Raw genomic sequence first — 17,569 nt, 5'->3', positions numbered from 1 at the left:
CAAAAAACTAAGAATTGATCTACCATATGATCCAGCAATCCCTCTACTGGGTATTTACCCCAAAGACTTGAAAACCCATATCCGAAAAGATATTTGCACACTGATGTTCATAGCAGAATTATTCACGGTGGCCAGGACATGGAAGCAACCGAAGTGTCCTACGATAGATGATTGGCTAAAAGAAGCTGTGGTACATTTATACAATAGAATATTACTCAGCCATAAGAACAGATGAAATACTGCCATTTGCGACAACCTGGATGGACCTCGAGATAATGATGCTAAGCGAAATAAGCCAGACAGAAAAAGTAGAAAATCACATTTTATCACTTATATGTGGTGATAAGCAACAAATGAGCAGGCCAAACAAATAGAGACTCATAGACATGGACTATAGACTAGTGGTTACTAGTGGGGGGGGTGAGGTAGACGGGGTAAAGGGAGTCAAATATAGGGTTTAGGGGGAGGGTGAAGTGGGTAAAGGGGATTAAATATATGGTAGCTGAAGGAAACTGGACTTTGGGTGGTAAATACAATATACAGATGTCAAATGATAATGTACACCTGAAAATTATATAATTGTATTAACCAATGTTACCCCAATAAACTTAATTAAAAATTAAAAAAAATAAAGAGGAGTGTTCAAAAATGGAAAAAAAAATGTCAAGGCTTGTTGGTGAAAAATAATCATGAAGCTACAGAAAATTTTGGGGGGAATTTCTGAGTACAGTGTCTACCCTGAGCACTTTTACAGTGCCCATTAAGCTAGTTTATATAACTAGTTATAATATATATGTAATATATGATAGTCTATTAAAGGAGTCTTTTAGTAGTATGCTTTATGTATATTTTTGAAACCCTAAAATACTATTTTATAGAGGCAGGAGCATGTTATAATCAATGGGATTATATTATACATTTCTGCAACTTTGTATTTTCACTTAATATATTTCTTTTTAATTGCAGTGGTCTTCCATAATATAACTAATTTAATCATCCCCTTTTGATGGATATTTAGGTTGTTTTCTTTCTTTTTATTTAGGTTACTTTTCTTTCTTTTTACTCCTTCAAATAGTGCTTCAGGAAACATCCATCCATATCTTTGTGAATTTCTGCAAGTATTGCTCTAGGGTACATTTTTAGAAGTGAAATTATGGGGTCAAAAGAGTACATATATTTTAAATTTGATTGATATCATCAACTACCCTCTAAAGAGAGTGAACCTTTGACTTTCCAGCAAAAAAATATATGAGGGTACCTTTTTTGTACTGTCACCAACTCTGAGTATCATCAAGCTTTTTAATAGTTGGCAGTCTGGTAGATCAGGGGTTGGCAAACACTTTCTACAAAGGGCCAAATATTAAATATTTTCAGCTTTATGGGGGTAAGAAAATCTCTGTCGCAGCTATTCAGCTCTGCCATTGTAGTGCAAAAGCAGCTGTAGAGGACACATAAATGAGTGTGGCTGTGCCCAGTAAAACTTTACGTACAAAATCAATTGGTGGACTGGATTCAGTCCATGGGCCATAGTGTGGTAGGTAACAAATGTTATCATGTTTTAATTTGCATTTCTTTAGCTATGTGAGCAAAGATGAGCATTTTCCTTTATTTACAAAACTTTACTGGGCTTTGTACTGATATTAAGGATATAGCAGTGATCAGACAATATTTTAGTCCTCAAAAGTTATCATTTGGGGGAGCGGGGGAGACAGATTCTAAAGAGCTAAGCATACAGACTACTAGCTGTGATAAGTTCTCTGAAGAAAAAAAACAGTGATAGAATAGACCCTAGGGTTTAAAGTGGCAGCTATTTTAAAGAATGGTCATGGAAAGGAGATGGCAGTTATGTAGTATGAGAAGGAGCTAGCGGGTGTATTAGTTATCTATTGCTTTATAAAATATTACCTCAAAATTTAATAGCTTAAAACAACAAATAGTTATTATCTCACATAGTGTCTGAGTCAGGAATCTGGAAGTAGCTTAGCTAGGTAGTTCTGTCTGGCTCACAGATTCCAGTCAAGATGTGGGCTGGGCTGCAGTCAGCTCAAGGCTTGACTGGGCTGGAGGATCTGCTATGGCTGTACACAGAAGGCCCCAGTTCCTAGCCACATGACTCATTCCATGGGCTGCTTGAGTGTCCTCATGATATGGTGACTGGCTTCCCCCAGAGCAAGTGAGAGAGCAATGAGGAAGCTGCAGTGCCTGTTATAATCTTGTCATGGTAATCACACACACCATTACATCTCCCTTATTCTGTTTATTAGAAGCCGGTCACTAAGCAGCCCACACTCAAGGGGAGGGGTTTAGTCTCCATCTTTTGAAGGTAGTCATATTTTAAGCCACCACAGTCTTCTCTCTGTCCACAAATTATTACTAATTTTCTTCTACATGCAAGCCGAGACCCTCTTGAAGACTTTGGAACTAAAAGGAGACAAATTATACCTACATACCCAACACCCAGTAGTACGACAAGCATAATTTGGTGGTATTTTTGCCAATAAAATTATTTTAAAAACTTCGTGGGTCTTCTGTGATTCTTATTAAGGTTCAGTTCATTAGATAAAATACACACTGCTACTTCCGCCTGATTCTTTTTTTAGAAGTGAGTCACTTGAATGTCAAAAATTGTAGACATATTTTAAATCACCATTCCACAGAAAGAAGGATAAGGGCATTCTAGGCAGAGGGCAAAGGTCCAGAAGCAGGAAAGATTTGGCATTTGGAGAACAGAAAAGGTGGCTAGTGTGGGCAAAGGATGTGAGGAAAAGAAAGAGTGGTATGAGATGAAGTTGGAAAGGTTCTATATCATGCAGGGCCTTGTAGACCCCCATAAAAGCTTTTAAATTGTATTCTAAGTGTGAGGGAAACCATTAAAAGTCACAGGATATGGTTTATTTCACAAAAAGATCACTCTGACAGCTCTGTCTGTGGAAAATGAATTAGGTGGGACAAGAGTGAAAGCATGGAGACCATTTAGGCTAATCTAATAGTCCAGGTGCAAGATCACATAGTTTTTGACTAGAAAAGGTAACAGATGGACAAAAGAGGTGCATATGTTCTACTTTGCAAGTAGAAGCCATGGTAGTTGGTGGTAGTTTGCGAAGAGGGAGGGTAATCAGAGATGACGCTTACATTTTTAGCTTGGTGGATGTTCATGCTGGTTACTGATGAGAAGACTGAGAAAAGGACAGATTTGGATAGGAGTGAAGAGTTCCTGTTTTGGCTGTTTGGTTTGAGATGTCAAGGAGGAGAGAAATCAGAACTCAAAAAAAAAAAAAAAAAATCAGAAGATATTGCTCTTGGGCTTATTTTCTTTTCATAGTCAATACTCTATTTCCCCCTGTTATTTGTCTGTGTATATCCTTTGCCACTTTTTATATTATTCAAAATCAGTGTCAAATATTGCTTTTTCCTGGGATTTGATTTAAGGTCTCATTTTTAAAGAGTATAGAAAAAGCAGTGATCTGGAATATCTGCATAAGGATTAGTTTTATGATGAATTTATTGCCTTAGCACAGGTATCTATAAAATGTTTTTTTATTACAAAAGTAATATTTATTGGTGATATATAAAAAAACATAGATTCGCAAAGAGCCGAACATGAAAATTGTCCTCAGCCATACTGCCCGAAGAAAACCATTATTAACACTCTGGTATGTATTCTTCCTTTCCCTAACTGGCTAAATTTACCTTTCATTAATTCGATATAAATTTATTTGGCTGGGTGCTAGTGGTATGAATGTGAATAAGACATGTTTCATATTAGAGAACTTTTAGTCTTAGTAGTTGAATGGGAGTGAAGGACAAGTAGGCTTATCAATTATAAAATAAAGTGATTAGAAGTATATTTAGGGTCCCTTGGGAACTTGAGGAAGAACATTTAATTCAGATTGGAGAAGTGAGAAAGGCTGAATCTTTAAAGATAATTAGCAGTTAGTTAAGGGGGTGAGGGGAGAAGGATGTTATTGTCTGTATGTTTACATAGAGGAGGTAAGAAGTGTTAATGTTTTATTTCTGAAACTCGTGAGTTGGATGTTCAGTGTATTATTTATATTATTTGTGTATTGGAAGACTTTTATTAAAGTCTTCCTTGGAGTTAATTTATGGATGTTGATAAAATATTCTAAAAGTAAGAATTTCTTATTGTACAGAAACTAGAGTCAGAGGTACTATAAGAGAAATAAAATAGGTGAGTGAAAGTAAGTTTATATATTGTTTGCCTTTTAAAGGGAAAATTTATACTACATGGAAATTAAGATTTCTTTATAAATTTACGTGTAATAAGTTTACATGTAACCATATGCTTTCTATGCCTACATTTCAGTTTCAAGATAGAATTGTTTGAAAATGTTGTTTTTAATCTTTGTTTTGTTGTATGTTGCTGTTTCAAACATGCATTCAGTACTTTTTTATTTTGATGAAAACATTTATATTCTGATGCATTAATTTAATTTTTTTTAAGTTCATGCTTCTTGGAGGATAGTTACCACTTACAAATTTTTATTTCTTAGGAAGCATTTTCTTTTTTTAAGTTTTAGTTATAGACTACATTATTTGGATTAAGATTTAAGAAAGAACACATATAAAAATTTAATATTTCTAAGAAGAAATTTGATCTTGCTGTTCTATGATAAATGTTTAATAGTCATGTGTATTTTTTTTTTCTCTTTTAGCCTTTCTAAGAAAAGTCTACAGCATCCTTTCTTTTCAAGTTCTCTTAACTACAGTGACATCTGCATTTTTTTTATACTTTGAGTCTATACGGACATTTGTACATGGAAGGTAAGATGATTCTGAATCATTTTCAGCCACTGCGTATGATCAAAACGGCATATTATAAGCAAAGGTCTTTTTTTCTGTTAACTTTTGGTGTTACAATGTAAAAAGTTTTATTATTAACTCTTGTAAATAAGATTAGTTTTGTTTTGATAAGGAATATGTTCTACAACATAGTATTTACCTCTGAACGCTTTAGCTTACAGTTTTGTAAGGGTTAAACCCTTATCTCTTGGAGTAGTAAGAATTTTTACTATGTGCAGTTTTTTTAAGTCTTAATTATTTTACTTTTATCAGATTTATGTCCTGTCTCCAAAGCCTAAGAGAGTGCTTGAAAAATAAGGGTACTTAATAAATATGTGTTTAATTTACCTTAGTGTTGGCTCATGACTAGGATGATTTCACTGAAATGTTTTGAAAGTAGCTCCATATGATTCATCCAGTTTGTTTAAGATATGACCTTCAAAACAATTATTTCCATGGCTAAAAATAATACAGATTCTTTATATTAAAGGAAAAGAAAAATAAGAAATAAGTATTTTCTTAGGAGTAGACAATTTCTATCCTCTTTCTCCCTGCCGAAGGGGAATCTTGAATTATTAGTTTGCTATTTGGGGCAAAGTTCTTTAATTGAAATTACAGGTACAGTGAATACCCTAAAAAAGTAGTTAGGTATAAAATTTGTTTATTATTTAATAGCCTTTCTTTATTGTATTTTAGTTAAAAAAAAGCAGCATGCTAATTGCCAAAATTATTCAAATATGATAGAAGTTCACGAAGTAAAGAGAAATCTTCCCCATTCACTGTGAGCTCTTTGTCTTGCTGTTCCTGCCCACCTCACACTCCTCAAATTTCTCAGACGGAAAAATAATTTGACAGTTTGATGTGGCTCCTTTTAATTTTATTTTTCTGTACTTTCATAAATCCATACAATAGACACATTTTATTAAATTGGATAATACTATTTATGCTATTTTAAAACTTGAAACTGCTTTTAATTTTGTCTTTCAGTCCTGCCTTACTTTTGGTGTTTGCAGTTGGATCTTTGGGTTTCATTCCAGCATTGACTTTAAATAGACATAAGCATCCCCTTAACCTGTACCTGCTTTTTGGATTTGTGAGTATTTTGACAATATCTGTTCCTTTAACATTTATTCCTGAGTTTTAAATTTATTTATTTAATTGAATGCATATATACATGAGTAGCAGAATTAATGATTTTAAAAAATTTGAATATTTAAAAAAGCACTTGAAATCTCCTAGTCTGTAAGAATTTTTAAACTTTGTGATTTTTTTGCTGTCAATATTATGATATAGTGGAAAAAATAATGAATTGGAATCATATGACCTGGCTTTGCCACTGTCTGGTTATGTGACATTTGGCAGGGCATTTAGCCTTTCTGTAGCCAATGTAAAATGAAAATATTAAAGTAGATTATCCCCGTAATACTTTATACCCCTAATATTCTGTGATTTTCTTGGGAAAAAATTATATTGTGGCCTTAATTTCATAGGCCTTAAGTTGAAATCTTTATGATTAACTCCTCAGTGTTATTTTTATCTTATGACTTTATTCTTTTAAAGGACCTTTTTTTTCCAACTGATGTGCTTTACTAACTGTTTCAAAATCATAGTTGGGGGAACTCAAGTTTAAGTCATTTGTTGAGATATTTGTGAATATTAAAACCCAGACTACTACCTATAAAAACTCAATCTTCGAATATGACCAGAATGCGTTGGTAAGGCTAAAGTTACATATTTTTAAAATTATTTTTCCCATTCTCATATCCAATATGATTTGGGTTCTGACCTAAAAATTGGCTTCAGAACATTTCAAACTGATAATATCAAGAATATTTATGGTCAAATAAGATTTAAATGCTAATTATCAGATTAAAATACTTCAAAGAAAGCTTATGAATTCTGATAAGTTTACGTTAATATGATGAAAGAAAAGCTCATGACTTTGGAAATTTCAGTTATAGGGAAGGTTATTCATTTAAATCTTTGGCTGGTCTGTTTTTCAGGTATCAAAACCCTAAACCCAGGTTATCTCAAGTAGCAGCGAATTTATTTTAAAGATATAAGAGCTTAGGAATCCAGCAACCCAAACCCACCAGGCCTCAAGAATAAAAGGAACTAGAGGAAAATTCTAGAAATGATGCTATTATAGGAATTTAATAGCAAGAATTTGTGGTCTCTTCACCCTTCATCCATTACATCTCTTTCTACCTCACAGCTGTCCTTACACATAGTTTTCTCTCCTTTACTATCTTTGTTTTTTACACGGCTCATTGTGGGCCTCATGTGGTTCATTAACCTTTTAGCTTTAGCTCCTGCTACTATTGCTTCATTCTCATGAGTTTAGATTCCTATGTGAGGAAGAATCTGATTGGCACAGCTAATTAACAGATCACATTGTAGGTTGTTAGCCAATATATGGGTGGGCAGCCCCTGGGTTAGATGCTAACTTCTGTCCTAGTCATCTGTGTCCTAAGAGAGAAAGAGGAAGTACAAAATGAAACAAAATGATATGGAGTTCCTCTTCAGCTCTACATATAGCCAGCCTCCTTTTAGAAATACTATGATTGATTTCTTTGTGGGAAAATGGTATGGACCAACTTTTGCCCAGTGGGGAGAAGACCCACTAGAAAAGCATCAAATGCTATGGGCAAGATGCTCACTTACTGTTACAACTATTGATCATGCCCATAGCTAAGAATGGTTTAACAAATAAGGAACTATGTAAAATGCATTCCACATTACTCAGAGACCTCTGATTCTAGATTATTTTGTCCTATGCCACCAAAATAAGGAGGTGGAGCTTACCTCGCCTTATGAGGCATGTATGTATGCTTGTGTGCATGAGTGTGTATACACACATTTAAAAGGGGGCATTTTGTAATGGTATTGTTTTCCTAGTCTTATCTTTTCTCCTGCTTATACTGTTCTTTTTCCTTCAGATACTTTAGTATGTATGGGGTAGGATTTCTTACCTAAAATCATGTCACAAATATCAAGGACGTAGTATAATCATATTGCCCCCCAAAAATATTTGTCATCTTTTGCTACCACTTCCCTGACACTACTAACAACATTATAACAAATTTGGCAGTGCCTTTATTGCCTCCACATCTCTGTACCATTTTTAATACCATTTTTGCTCTGGTTCTGATGATTTGTTGATTTCAGGTAGGGGAGTTTTATAGGGAATGCTTCTGCATGATTATGATTATACAGCCACTGCTGTTACTTCTGGCTTTGCTTTTATGATATGGTCTCTCAGATGGTTGATAAACTCTAACTAGAGTAAGCATATAAAACAAAATAAAGATATCTAATCAGGAGGAAAGAGAAGCTAGAGGATAAAGCTCAATATCCCTAAATCTTTTATTTAGGGTATGAGTTCAGCTACTTGTGACATGGCTTAAACAATGACAAAGTAACAATGGCTTAAACAATGGTTTATTTCTCTTTCATGTCAGTGATATTAATGACTAGTGAAGTTGTCAGGGGCCTAGGCACCTGCTATGGTGGACTTTTCTAAAGTGTTGCATGGTATAAGATGCTCACTAACACATCCACATGCCATCCAATTATTTTAAAAACATAAAAAGAGAAAGGGGAGAGCAAGCCTCTTTGCTTTTAAAAGTTGTGCACATCTCTGCTAGAATATAGTCCTGTGGCCAAATCTAGCTGCAAGGGATACTGAAAAATGTAATGTTTAATCTGAGCAGCTATTTGTCCAGGTAAAAATTCTGTTTCTTGGGATGAAAGAGAGATTGAATATTGGGAGACAGTTTTAAGACTGCCACACCAAAGTACTACCTAAATATTTAATATTAAATTAATCATTAGTAATTCAATATTAATATTTAATATTCCTGTTTGTGTGAGATAGTTAAGTTTTTATAAATGTGCACATGATATGCAATTTCATTTTTATTTACATTATACAGTGAGAAAACTAATTTTCTGTATTATTTCTATAATCTTCCTGTTACAGATAGAAAAAATTTAGAGTTTGAGTGCTGGGATCACAATTAGAAGCTAAATATTCTCATTCAATACATTGAGGTCTCATTTTCATTACAGTGGGCTTATTATTTGTCACGTACTGCACAAGGCTGTCATGAAGCTAAAATGAGATCATGTATATGGAATCACATTGAACTCCTAGAAATTAGAACATGTACATGACATAGTATACATTTTATGTGCATTTATGTAATTTTAATTTCTTTTTCTTAGACACTGTTGGAAGCTCTGAGTGTGGCCACTCTTGGTAAGCCATAATTGTGCTTCTATATGCTACAGTTACTTTATAATGTGGATAAGTATTCTGGGTAAAAAGGTATTTGGAGCTAAAGCTTAATGTCATGGAATGTCATTTTAAAAATATGGCATACGTTAAAAAATTTCTAATATAAGCAAAAATTAAATGTTTATACTTTATATAGTTCAACTGAGCTTAGAGGAAAAGAATTAGAAAAACAATAGGAATGGACAAAAATATTCATTTGTGTTTATGCATTTATAAAAATAAGACAACCATAGCTAATCTTTTTCCTAACTTAAAGTGATCGTAGAGAAGCTGATACCATATATATTGAACCATATATTTTCATCACAAGCTCACTCTTGAATTGCCTACTTTGAACTGTGCTTTATTGTTATTTCCTCATATATTATCAAATTGGCTCTACAAGAAATGAGTAATTTCTGTTTTGCATTTGGTGTTAAATATGTGTTTGAAAGGAAGAGTCTAATTACTTGATGTACCCTACGTAATGCCTCCAGTAAAAAATGCCATGATTTATTAACAATAAAAATTGTAATGGTCTCAAAATAATTAATCTGGGGTATCAAACAGGGTAGCATTAACTGTTACTCTCAATAACAGTAAACTGTTAATATTTATGGCTAATATGTTTATCTCATCCAATTTTGTCAGTGCTTTTTAACCTTTCTGTGCCAGTTTTATTGAATCTACGTATTCTTTGGTCATCACTTCTTCCTTTTATAAACAAATTAGAATGTAAGTAAATAATAGTAACTACTAAAATAAACAGGATTGAAATTTCTTAACGTAGGATGAAGTATTAATATTTACTTATTGTTAGCATTGTTATCTATTAATGTTACTTACTATTAATGTTATTATCAATTCCATCTCAGCCCTCCCCAGCTCCTACCGTTTGTGAGATATGTAGGATTTATTTATTTCAGGGTTATAGGAATTGGAGGTAGAAATACATAGATGGGGTGATCTGAGAACATCACTTTCCTCATTAATTATAATATCTTTTCCATCTAATTTTAAACCAAAATTACTGACAAGAAGCAAAAGTAATTTCACGTTTTATCTTTCCTGTGTTCACTTTCCTAATCCTGTAACAGCATAAATAGAGAAATTCCAATAATGTGGCATTTAGGAATAGAAAGAACTTGGATAATTAGTCCCTAAAAAGTTAAAAATTACTAAATGGTTTTGGGTTCAAAGGACTTCTTTTAAAGAGGTTATAACTTATCGTTCTCTTAAAATGTTAAACAGTTATATTACAACAGCCATAGTCAATCCAGAAGGTCATTCTAAAATTATGAGAGAGAATTTGGTATATATTCAATAAAACCCCAGTAATGTACTCCAAGGTAACGCGGATTTGGATAGAAAGCAGATAGTGGTTTTCTGTTCTCTGCAGGGTCGGTGAATGTCAGGTAACACCAGACAGCCCCAATACTTTTCTTGCCTAATTTCATTGATTTGGGCTGATGGACTGGGTGCAGTTAACCAAGTGATTGCTAGAATAACTGCATACCATCCAGGCTTTCCCAGCCAGCCACAGGAGCCAGAATCATCCCTACTGATATCTAAGTCATAGTGGGTAATCGCTACAGGTGGTGATAAACCGCAGCTGGAACAGGGATTGGGTGAGAACCGTTATGGCATATCCCAGAAACTTCTCACTGGCTGGCTGTGTCATATCTTTCCAGTCATTTCTTTGACTTGATAATAATGTGACCTCCTTATTTTGTATGAATGAAGATTTTGGAGCCTATTTATTGCATTATGGGTTTGGTTTTACTGTACCAATCAATATTCAAGGCTGAATAAGGAATCTTTTCATAATTGTTTTTATTGTCAAGTAGTACAGGAGAAAATAAAGCATTGAAACTAAATCCCAGAAAAAGCTTTTTTATATTGTGTATGTTTATATGTATTCTTAATCAGTGTTTTTTAATTTTACAGTTACTTTCTATGATGTATATATCATTCTACAAGCTTTTATACTGACTACTGCAGTAATTCTTGGTTTGACTGTATATACTCTGCAATCTAAAAGAGATTTCAGCAAATTTGGAGCAGGGTAAGTTATATATTTGTGGCTATCATAGATATATCTTTAATATTATAGGTAGTTATGATAGAAGTGCTGTACTGTTAGCTTTGGATACAGCCTTTTACAGTGAGTAATAGAAGGTCATCTCTTTGAATTTTGAGGCCAGGCCCTAACCTCCCAGAACATATAATGAGATGAGAAGTGGCTTCTAATCCTTTGTTTCCCCTCTATATTGAAAAGGAACGAATGCCAAAAAAAAAAAAAAAAAGAAAAAAAAAATCAGCTTTCTAGAGAGGCTAGGCTTGTATGCTTTATGAACAGTATGGAATTTGCCCAAATTGTTTAGCTCTTTGTCTTAACATAAATGTTACCAAGATCATATCTTTGTGGTGAAAGTGAGGTGTTGGAGATGTCTACCTGAACCTTAAAAGCTTTTTGATCTATCTGTATTAACCTGTATTTTTCTTCAAACTAATAGGTACATGGAATGATCCTTTTTGTATTAAGATAATGGTACTGTGTTGTCCTTACCTGGTAAGAATGCAGACACTTTTGTAAGCTCAAGAAGGCTTCCTGTTGCCACATAATCACCAACCATTTTGTTTTTTCTTGTTACAACACTAAAAATTTACAAAAGTCTACTCTTGCAAAACTTCCTTTCCTCCCCTCCTTTTTTTTTCTGGTAATCCAGATTACCAGAAATCTCTATTGGGATAAAATATAGTTGGTTAGCCAACACTGATAATTGTGCAAGACGCATAAATGGTTTTATTAGAATGGAGCTTGATTTAGGGAGAGGCAACATTTTTTATACGTTTCCTTGTGGAGAGGGATGTTTCGTACATATTTGTGTGGTATATATGAAGATTTACTCTCTTTTTCTTCCCATCCCAATCTCCAATTGCTTGCCTCCTTCCCATCCATTCTACTATAGTCTCTAGAATTCCTGTTCTGATAGTTTCCTCTATATTTCAGCCTCTTCGTAATACGTTCTCTCTTATCAGCTGAAACTCGATTCCTCTCTGAGAATACTTTTCTCTAGCCATTTATTCTTCCACACTCTATGTAGCCTTGGGTGGCTGGGTTACTATTGAAAACTACTTCCTTAGTGCTACTTTCATTATTCCTTCAGCGTGGTGAAAATTCATTGCTTTAAGGCTTATGTTTTCTGGTTATATACTTCCTACCTTTCCTCATTACTGACATTGATTCTCTTTTGGATCAAGTCTCCCTCATTCTTTAAGGACTTTAGCACCAAACTACATGTTAGGCCCATCCATCACCTTGGCCTCTTAATATCTCTGGACCTTTTCTACTTCAGCAACCTTCATTTCCCTGCCATGGCCACTGTGGACCTTGTCATCACTAAGGACTGTTCCATTGTTGAAATCTTAATGCCAGCGTCCCACTTTTCTTTCTTCAATCTTCTATCCTTCTAGCTCTCTCATTTCTTTATTCCCATAACACCTATCTACTATGCCTGTTCTTCATCTACTGCTGAAATAAACTGTTTTTCACCTCAGACCTAGGAGTCACATATCTTCTGTTAGTATCCATGAAATTGTGCCAGGCTAACTTCTTCACTTGCAAGTAAGGTAAAATCTCAGATGCTCTACAGTTCTTAATCCTACCTTACCATACTTCTTGGCACAGAAGCTTTGGAGTTTCTTTAGGATTTAAGTATGAAAAAGCAAGTCCTGAGTCCCTTTAAATCCTGAAAGATCTATACTATGAGGTGGCAAGATACTTCATCTAATGTAGATATGCTACATGTATCCAGCAAGAGAACTGAGGGCTGGAATCTCACCATGCCCTCAGTTCACCAAACTGGGTTATAATATAAATGTATATTTAATTTCTGATTTAATTCTGTTGTTATATAACATTTTTATGATTTAAGTCCTTTTACAGTTATTGAGGTTTTGTGGTATCTTGGTAAATGTTCTTTGTGCACTAGAAGATGTATATTTTGCTAATATTGGATGAGTGTTTAATAAATGTCAATTAGGTCAAATTGGTTAATAGTACTTACTGTTCAAGTCTTCAGTATGCTTATTAATTTTCTGCCTGCTTATTCTAGCAATTAATATAAAAGTGATGTCAAATTCTCCAACTGCAAATGTGAATTGGTATATTTCTCCTGTCAGTTCTATAAGTTTGATTCATGTTATTTGAAGCTCTAGTTTTAGATGCATGAAGATTTAGGATTGTCATAGCCTTTTAATGACCCCTTTATCATTATGAAGGGATTACCCCCGGTAATGTCCTTGCCCTGAAATATGCTTTGTTAATGTAGCTACCCTGGCTTTCTTTTGATTGTTTTAGCGTGGTATATCTTTTTTTTTTTCCTTTTATTTTTAGCTTATTTGTGTCTTTATTGTTAAAGCAGTTTTCTTGTAGGCAGCATATAGTGAGATCTTGCTTTTTAAAATCCAATCTGACTATTTCTGCTACTAATTGGTATCATTAGACCACTTACATTTAATGTGATTATTAATATGGTTGGGTTTAAGCCTACCATCTTGCCATTTGTTTTTTCTGTTTGTCTTATCTATTTCTTATTCCTTTTTTCTCTTTTCCTTCCTTCTTTTGGATCGAGTATTTGATTCCATTTATATTCCTTACTGGTTAATAGCTACAGCTCTTTTAAATAGAGGTTGTTCTAGATTTTACAGTATACATGTTTAAATTATCATTAAGTCTATCAACAAATACTATACCATTTCATGTGTAGTACACTTAAATCTGTTCTCCCCTTTGTGCCATAGATTTTAGTTCTACATGTGCTATAAACCTCATAATACATTGTCATTAATTTTGCTTTGAACATTAAATTATCTTTTTTTTTCTATTATTACTCTTTTTCATTATTTATGCCTACAGCACCTGGTCTTCCCAGGTGGTCTCCCATCCAAGTACTAGCCAGGCCCAACCCTGCTTAGCTTCCGAGATCAGACATCAGGCTTGTTCAGGGTGGCATGGCCGTAGACCATAGACCGTGGCTCCACTGAGGCGTGAACCCAGCTGCGTGTAAAGCTGATGTGCTAATAACCGCTACACTATGGAACCATGTTCGATATTATCTTTTTAAGAAATTTAAAATATAGATTAAAAAAGAAAATATAGATGAAGTCTTTTATGTTCATCAACATATTTCTGTTCTACATTTCTTTGTGTAGATCCAAATTTCCATCTATTATTTCCTTCTGCCCAAGGGATTTCCTCTTAACATTTCTTATGGTGCTGGTCTGTTGGTCTCAGCTTTTTTTTTTTTTTAAAGTTAGTTTTGCTGGGTATAGGAGTCTAGGTTTGGGGTTCTTTTTTTTCTTGCTTTTAGTATTTAAAGATGTCACTCCACTGCATTCTGGCATGTGTAGTTTCTGACAAGAAGTCTGCTGTTTTTCTTTTAAATATTTTTGGCTTTCTTCTTCTAGGAAGCAGCTAAGTTCCTTAGAAATTGTCTGAACCTTTTGAGGCTTGTTTTTAAACTCTGTTAGGTGGATCCAAAACAGCTTTTGGTTTAAGGCTAATTTGGCCACACTATTGAGATAGTACCCTTCTGAGGACTACTCAAAGCCCCCATGTCCTCGAAGGTCTTTGCACTCTGGCTGGGGTGAATGTGAACTATTCCTGGCCTTGTGTGAGTTCTGAGGATTGTTTGGCTAGCTTCTCTATGGTGGTTCTTTCCCAGCCTTTGCCACTTCCTCACATGTATGCATTGATCAGTACTCAGCTAAAGATTTGAGGGGAATCCTCTGCATGTCATCAGAGCTCTCCTCTTTGTAACTTTGCCCAGCAAATTCGAGCCACGTTGGCCTCTCTCAACCTGTAATTCTTATCTCCTCATACTCAAGGAGACCACAAGAGTCCACATGGTTTCCTGTCCCTACACTGTGGCCTGGAAACTCTCTTTACCTGGGTTAGTTGTAGAGCTCATCTCCTTTGTTTCCCTTATCTCAGGAATCACTGTCCTGTGCTGCTTTCTGTCTAGTGTCTGAAAATGATTGTTTCTAATATTTTGTCTGGTTTTTATTTAAGGAGGGAGGATAAATTTGGCCTTTGTACTTACTTGGGGTCTAAAGCAGCATTTAGTCAGCTCATAAAATTATAGCAGTGGTAAATTTATGTACATAATTAAGTACTATTATACATCAGAATAAAGTAGAGAGTACTTATATCAATATTTTTGTGTGTTCTAATTGAAAACTTAAAAAAATGTTACTCTTAGTGAGTTTGTACACCACAAAAACAAATGTTGAATAGAGAGCTGTTCTTTCAATTTCCGGGTATTCTACAGTATTCATTGTATGTTTATGAATTCTTATATTTCAATTATTCTTTCACAAATATCAGGATGGATTTACTTCTTCAGGAAATATTTGAATGAGTTTACAAAGTTTTTGTAAGGAACAATATCATTATTTTGTTTTTACAGACTGTTTGCTGTTTTGTGGATTTTGTGCTTGTCAGGAATCTTGAAGGTGAGTTGTTTTAGAAAGATAACTTGAAATATAATTCTGGCTATGTCTATATAAATAATCTCAGAAAGCTATAAGAGGTATACTCTTATGATAGGACACTTAGTTATAATTATCTGGAACATTTGTGTATGGAATGATAATTATCTTTCAAAAAAGCAAGATCTTATGTTAATATTATTTATTGAAAAAAAGATGAATGAACAAATGAGTTAAAATACATAGAAGGCCGTATTTGTAATTGCTAACCTCCAATTAGCACATGTAATTCTGAAAAAAAAACTTTTTGAAATAGTTTATACTTGGAATGCTACTGTTCAAAGTCAAGTGGATAATTTAATAGAGAGAGGGATAGCCATTGATTCATCCATTCATCCTTTCTTCCTACATAAGCAAGGGTAAACCGGCTTTGCTTTTTTCTGCTTTTAACATTTCTATTTATAGTTATACAGCATTATTACATATGTATGTAGTATATGTAACTTAAGAGCCAGTAACTTTATTATTAATACTTCTCTTAAATATAAACTTGTTACTTTAATCTTTTGCCTACAGTTATTTTTTTATAATGAGACAGTGGAATTGGTCCTGGCTGCTGTAGGAGCCCTTCTTTTCTGTGGATTCATTGTCTATGACATGCACTCACTGATGCATCAGCTGTCACCTGAAGAGTATGTATTAGCTGCCATCAACCTCTACTTGGATATCATCAATCTATTCCTGCACTTGTTACGGTTTTTGGAAGCAGTTAATAAAAAGTGATTAAAAGGAGTATATGAATGTGTTCCGGAAAAGTTGCAAAAATCAGACTGGCGAGAAACCAAGCAGCTCTCGAGAGTTTTATTATGCCGACGGTCCCAGAGGAACTAGCACTCTGAATATCTGGGCCCAGAGCTCCACTGAAGCATTCCTTATGTAGAACTTATTTGGCATGGGCTGATTGGTTAATTTGTCCTCGGATAGTTACAAAGCATTGGAGTTGCTATGGGTTGCAGGCAGTTATAAAGAGTTACAAAGTGCAGGAGTTGCTAGTGTGCTGGCTGGAAAATTACTGTTTGGCTATCACCCATGGGAACATAACGCTCTAACAAATAAGCTTTCTGCTTCTGTACCCCACACTTGCATAACCGACCTGTAGGTTGACAGTTAGTACAAAGAAGAAAAATAGACTTGTGTGTTCAAACAGGATGAAGAATAGGGATTTAGGGCTTAGAAACCCTGTACCTCTACATTTCAGGGCTGCTTAATTTGGGGTCTGCGTACCCCTGGCAGGCCCAGCTGGCTGAATAGGGTGTGTTTCTTATAACTCACTGATTTCTGGTGGTCCGTGTGTCTATCGGTGTCTATCGGGGGCTGGCGACTACAACACAAGTTCTTATAGGCAGTTACATTTGTTGCTTAGAACAAGCAAAAGGGAAGACGAGTCTTTAGTTAATTTCGAGTATGGCCTATGCAGCAAGCATATCTACAGAAGCAGAACAAAGAGCTGATTAGCCTTTTGAGTGAAAATTCCTCTTCAAAAGTAGTTAATACAAAATTAAGAAACTCAGTTTTTCCCTATACGTCTCTTAAAAAAGACACTCCATAGATATCCCTTATCCTATCTCCCATGGTCGCTTTCAGTGTAAAAACAGAGTCTACGATCCAGGAAGAGAGACTTTATGAGACATCAGACCAGCCAGCACCTCGATCTTGGACTTTCAAGCTTCTAGACTGTGGACCTTTTTGGAGCAACTGGGAACTTAGGTTCTCTTGCTTGTTCCTTTCATCTTTGTGTGGAGCTTTGTCTTAAAGTTCCCATCATCTAGGTTCTGGACAACATAGGATCACCATCTGAATCCCTTCCTTGTCTTTACTAAGCGATTATACAGGTCAGGGGTTCCATGGGAGAGGCCCAAGTGTAGGGGCCCCACTGGCTGGTATCCATAGTGTAGTATGCCTTTGATACGGAGAACCTGTGGCTTCTTGTCAGGT

The 17,569-nt window shown here is 34.8% G+C and overlaps 1 protein-coding gene and 1 pseudogene across 1 annotated transcript in view; one reads left to right on the top strand and one right to left on the bottom strand.

Annotated features, from left to right (window-relative positions):
* The window catches only part of TMBIM4 (transmembrane BAX inhibitor motif containing 4), a 20,618-nt gene extending 4,249 nt beyond the window's left edge, over positions 1–16,369 (top strand). Inside the window, exons 2-7 of the mRNA XM_006923711.3 lie at positions 4,674–4,782; positions 5,788–5,893; positions 9,028–9,061; positions 11,027–11,144; positions 15,553–15,598; positions 16,151–16,369. Coding sequence (XP_006923773.1) covers positions 4,674–4,782; positions 5,788–5,893; positions 9,028–9,061; positions 11,027–11,144; positions 15,553–15,598; positions 16,151–16,357 — 620 coding nt within the window. The 3' untranslated portion in view covers positions 16,358–16,369. The remainder of the gene's footprint in view (positions 1–4,673; positions 4,783–5,787; positions 5,894–9,027; positions 9,062–11,026; positions 11,145–15,552; positions 15,599–16,150) is intronic.
* Positions 13,992–14,107, bottom strand: LOC112472313 (annotated as a pseudogene).
* Positions 16,370–17,569: the final 1,200 nt, after the last annotated feature.

Source organism: Pteropus alecto, unplaced genomic scaffold, assembly GCF_000325575.1.
Source record: "Pteropus alecto unplaced genomic scaffold, ASM32557v1 scaffold76, whole genome shotgun sequence".
NCBI classification, from domain to species: domain Eukaryota; kingdom Metazoa; phylum Chordata; class Mammalia; order Chiroptera; family Pteropodidae; genus Pteropus; species Pteropus alecto.
Note: the sequence above shows the minus strand (reverse complement) of the source record. Positions and strands in the feature narration are given on the sequence as shown.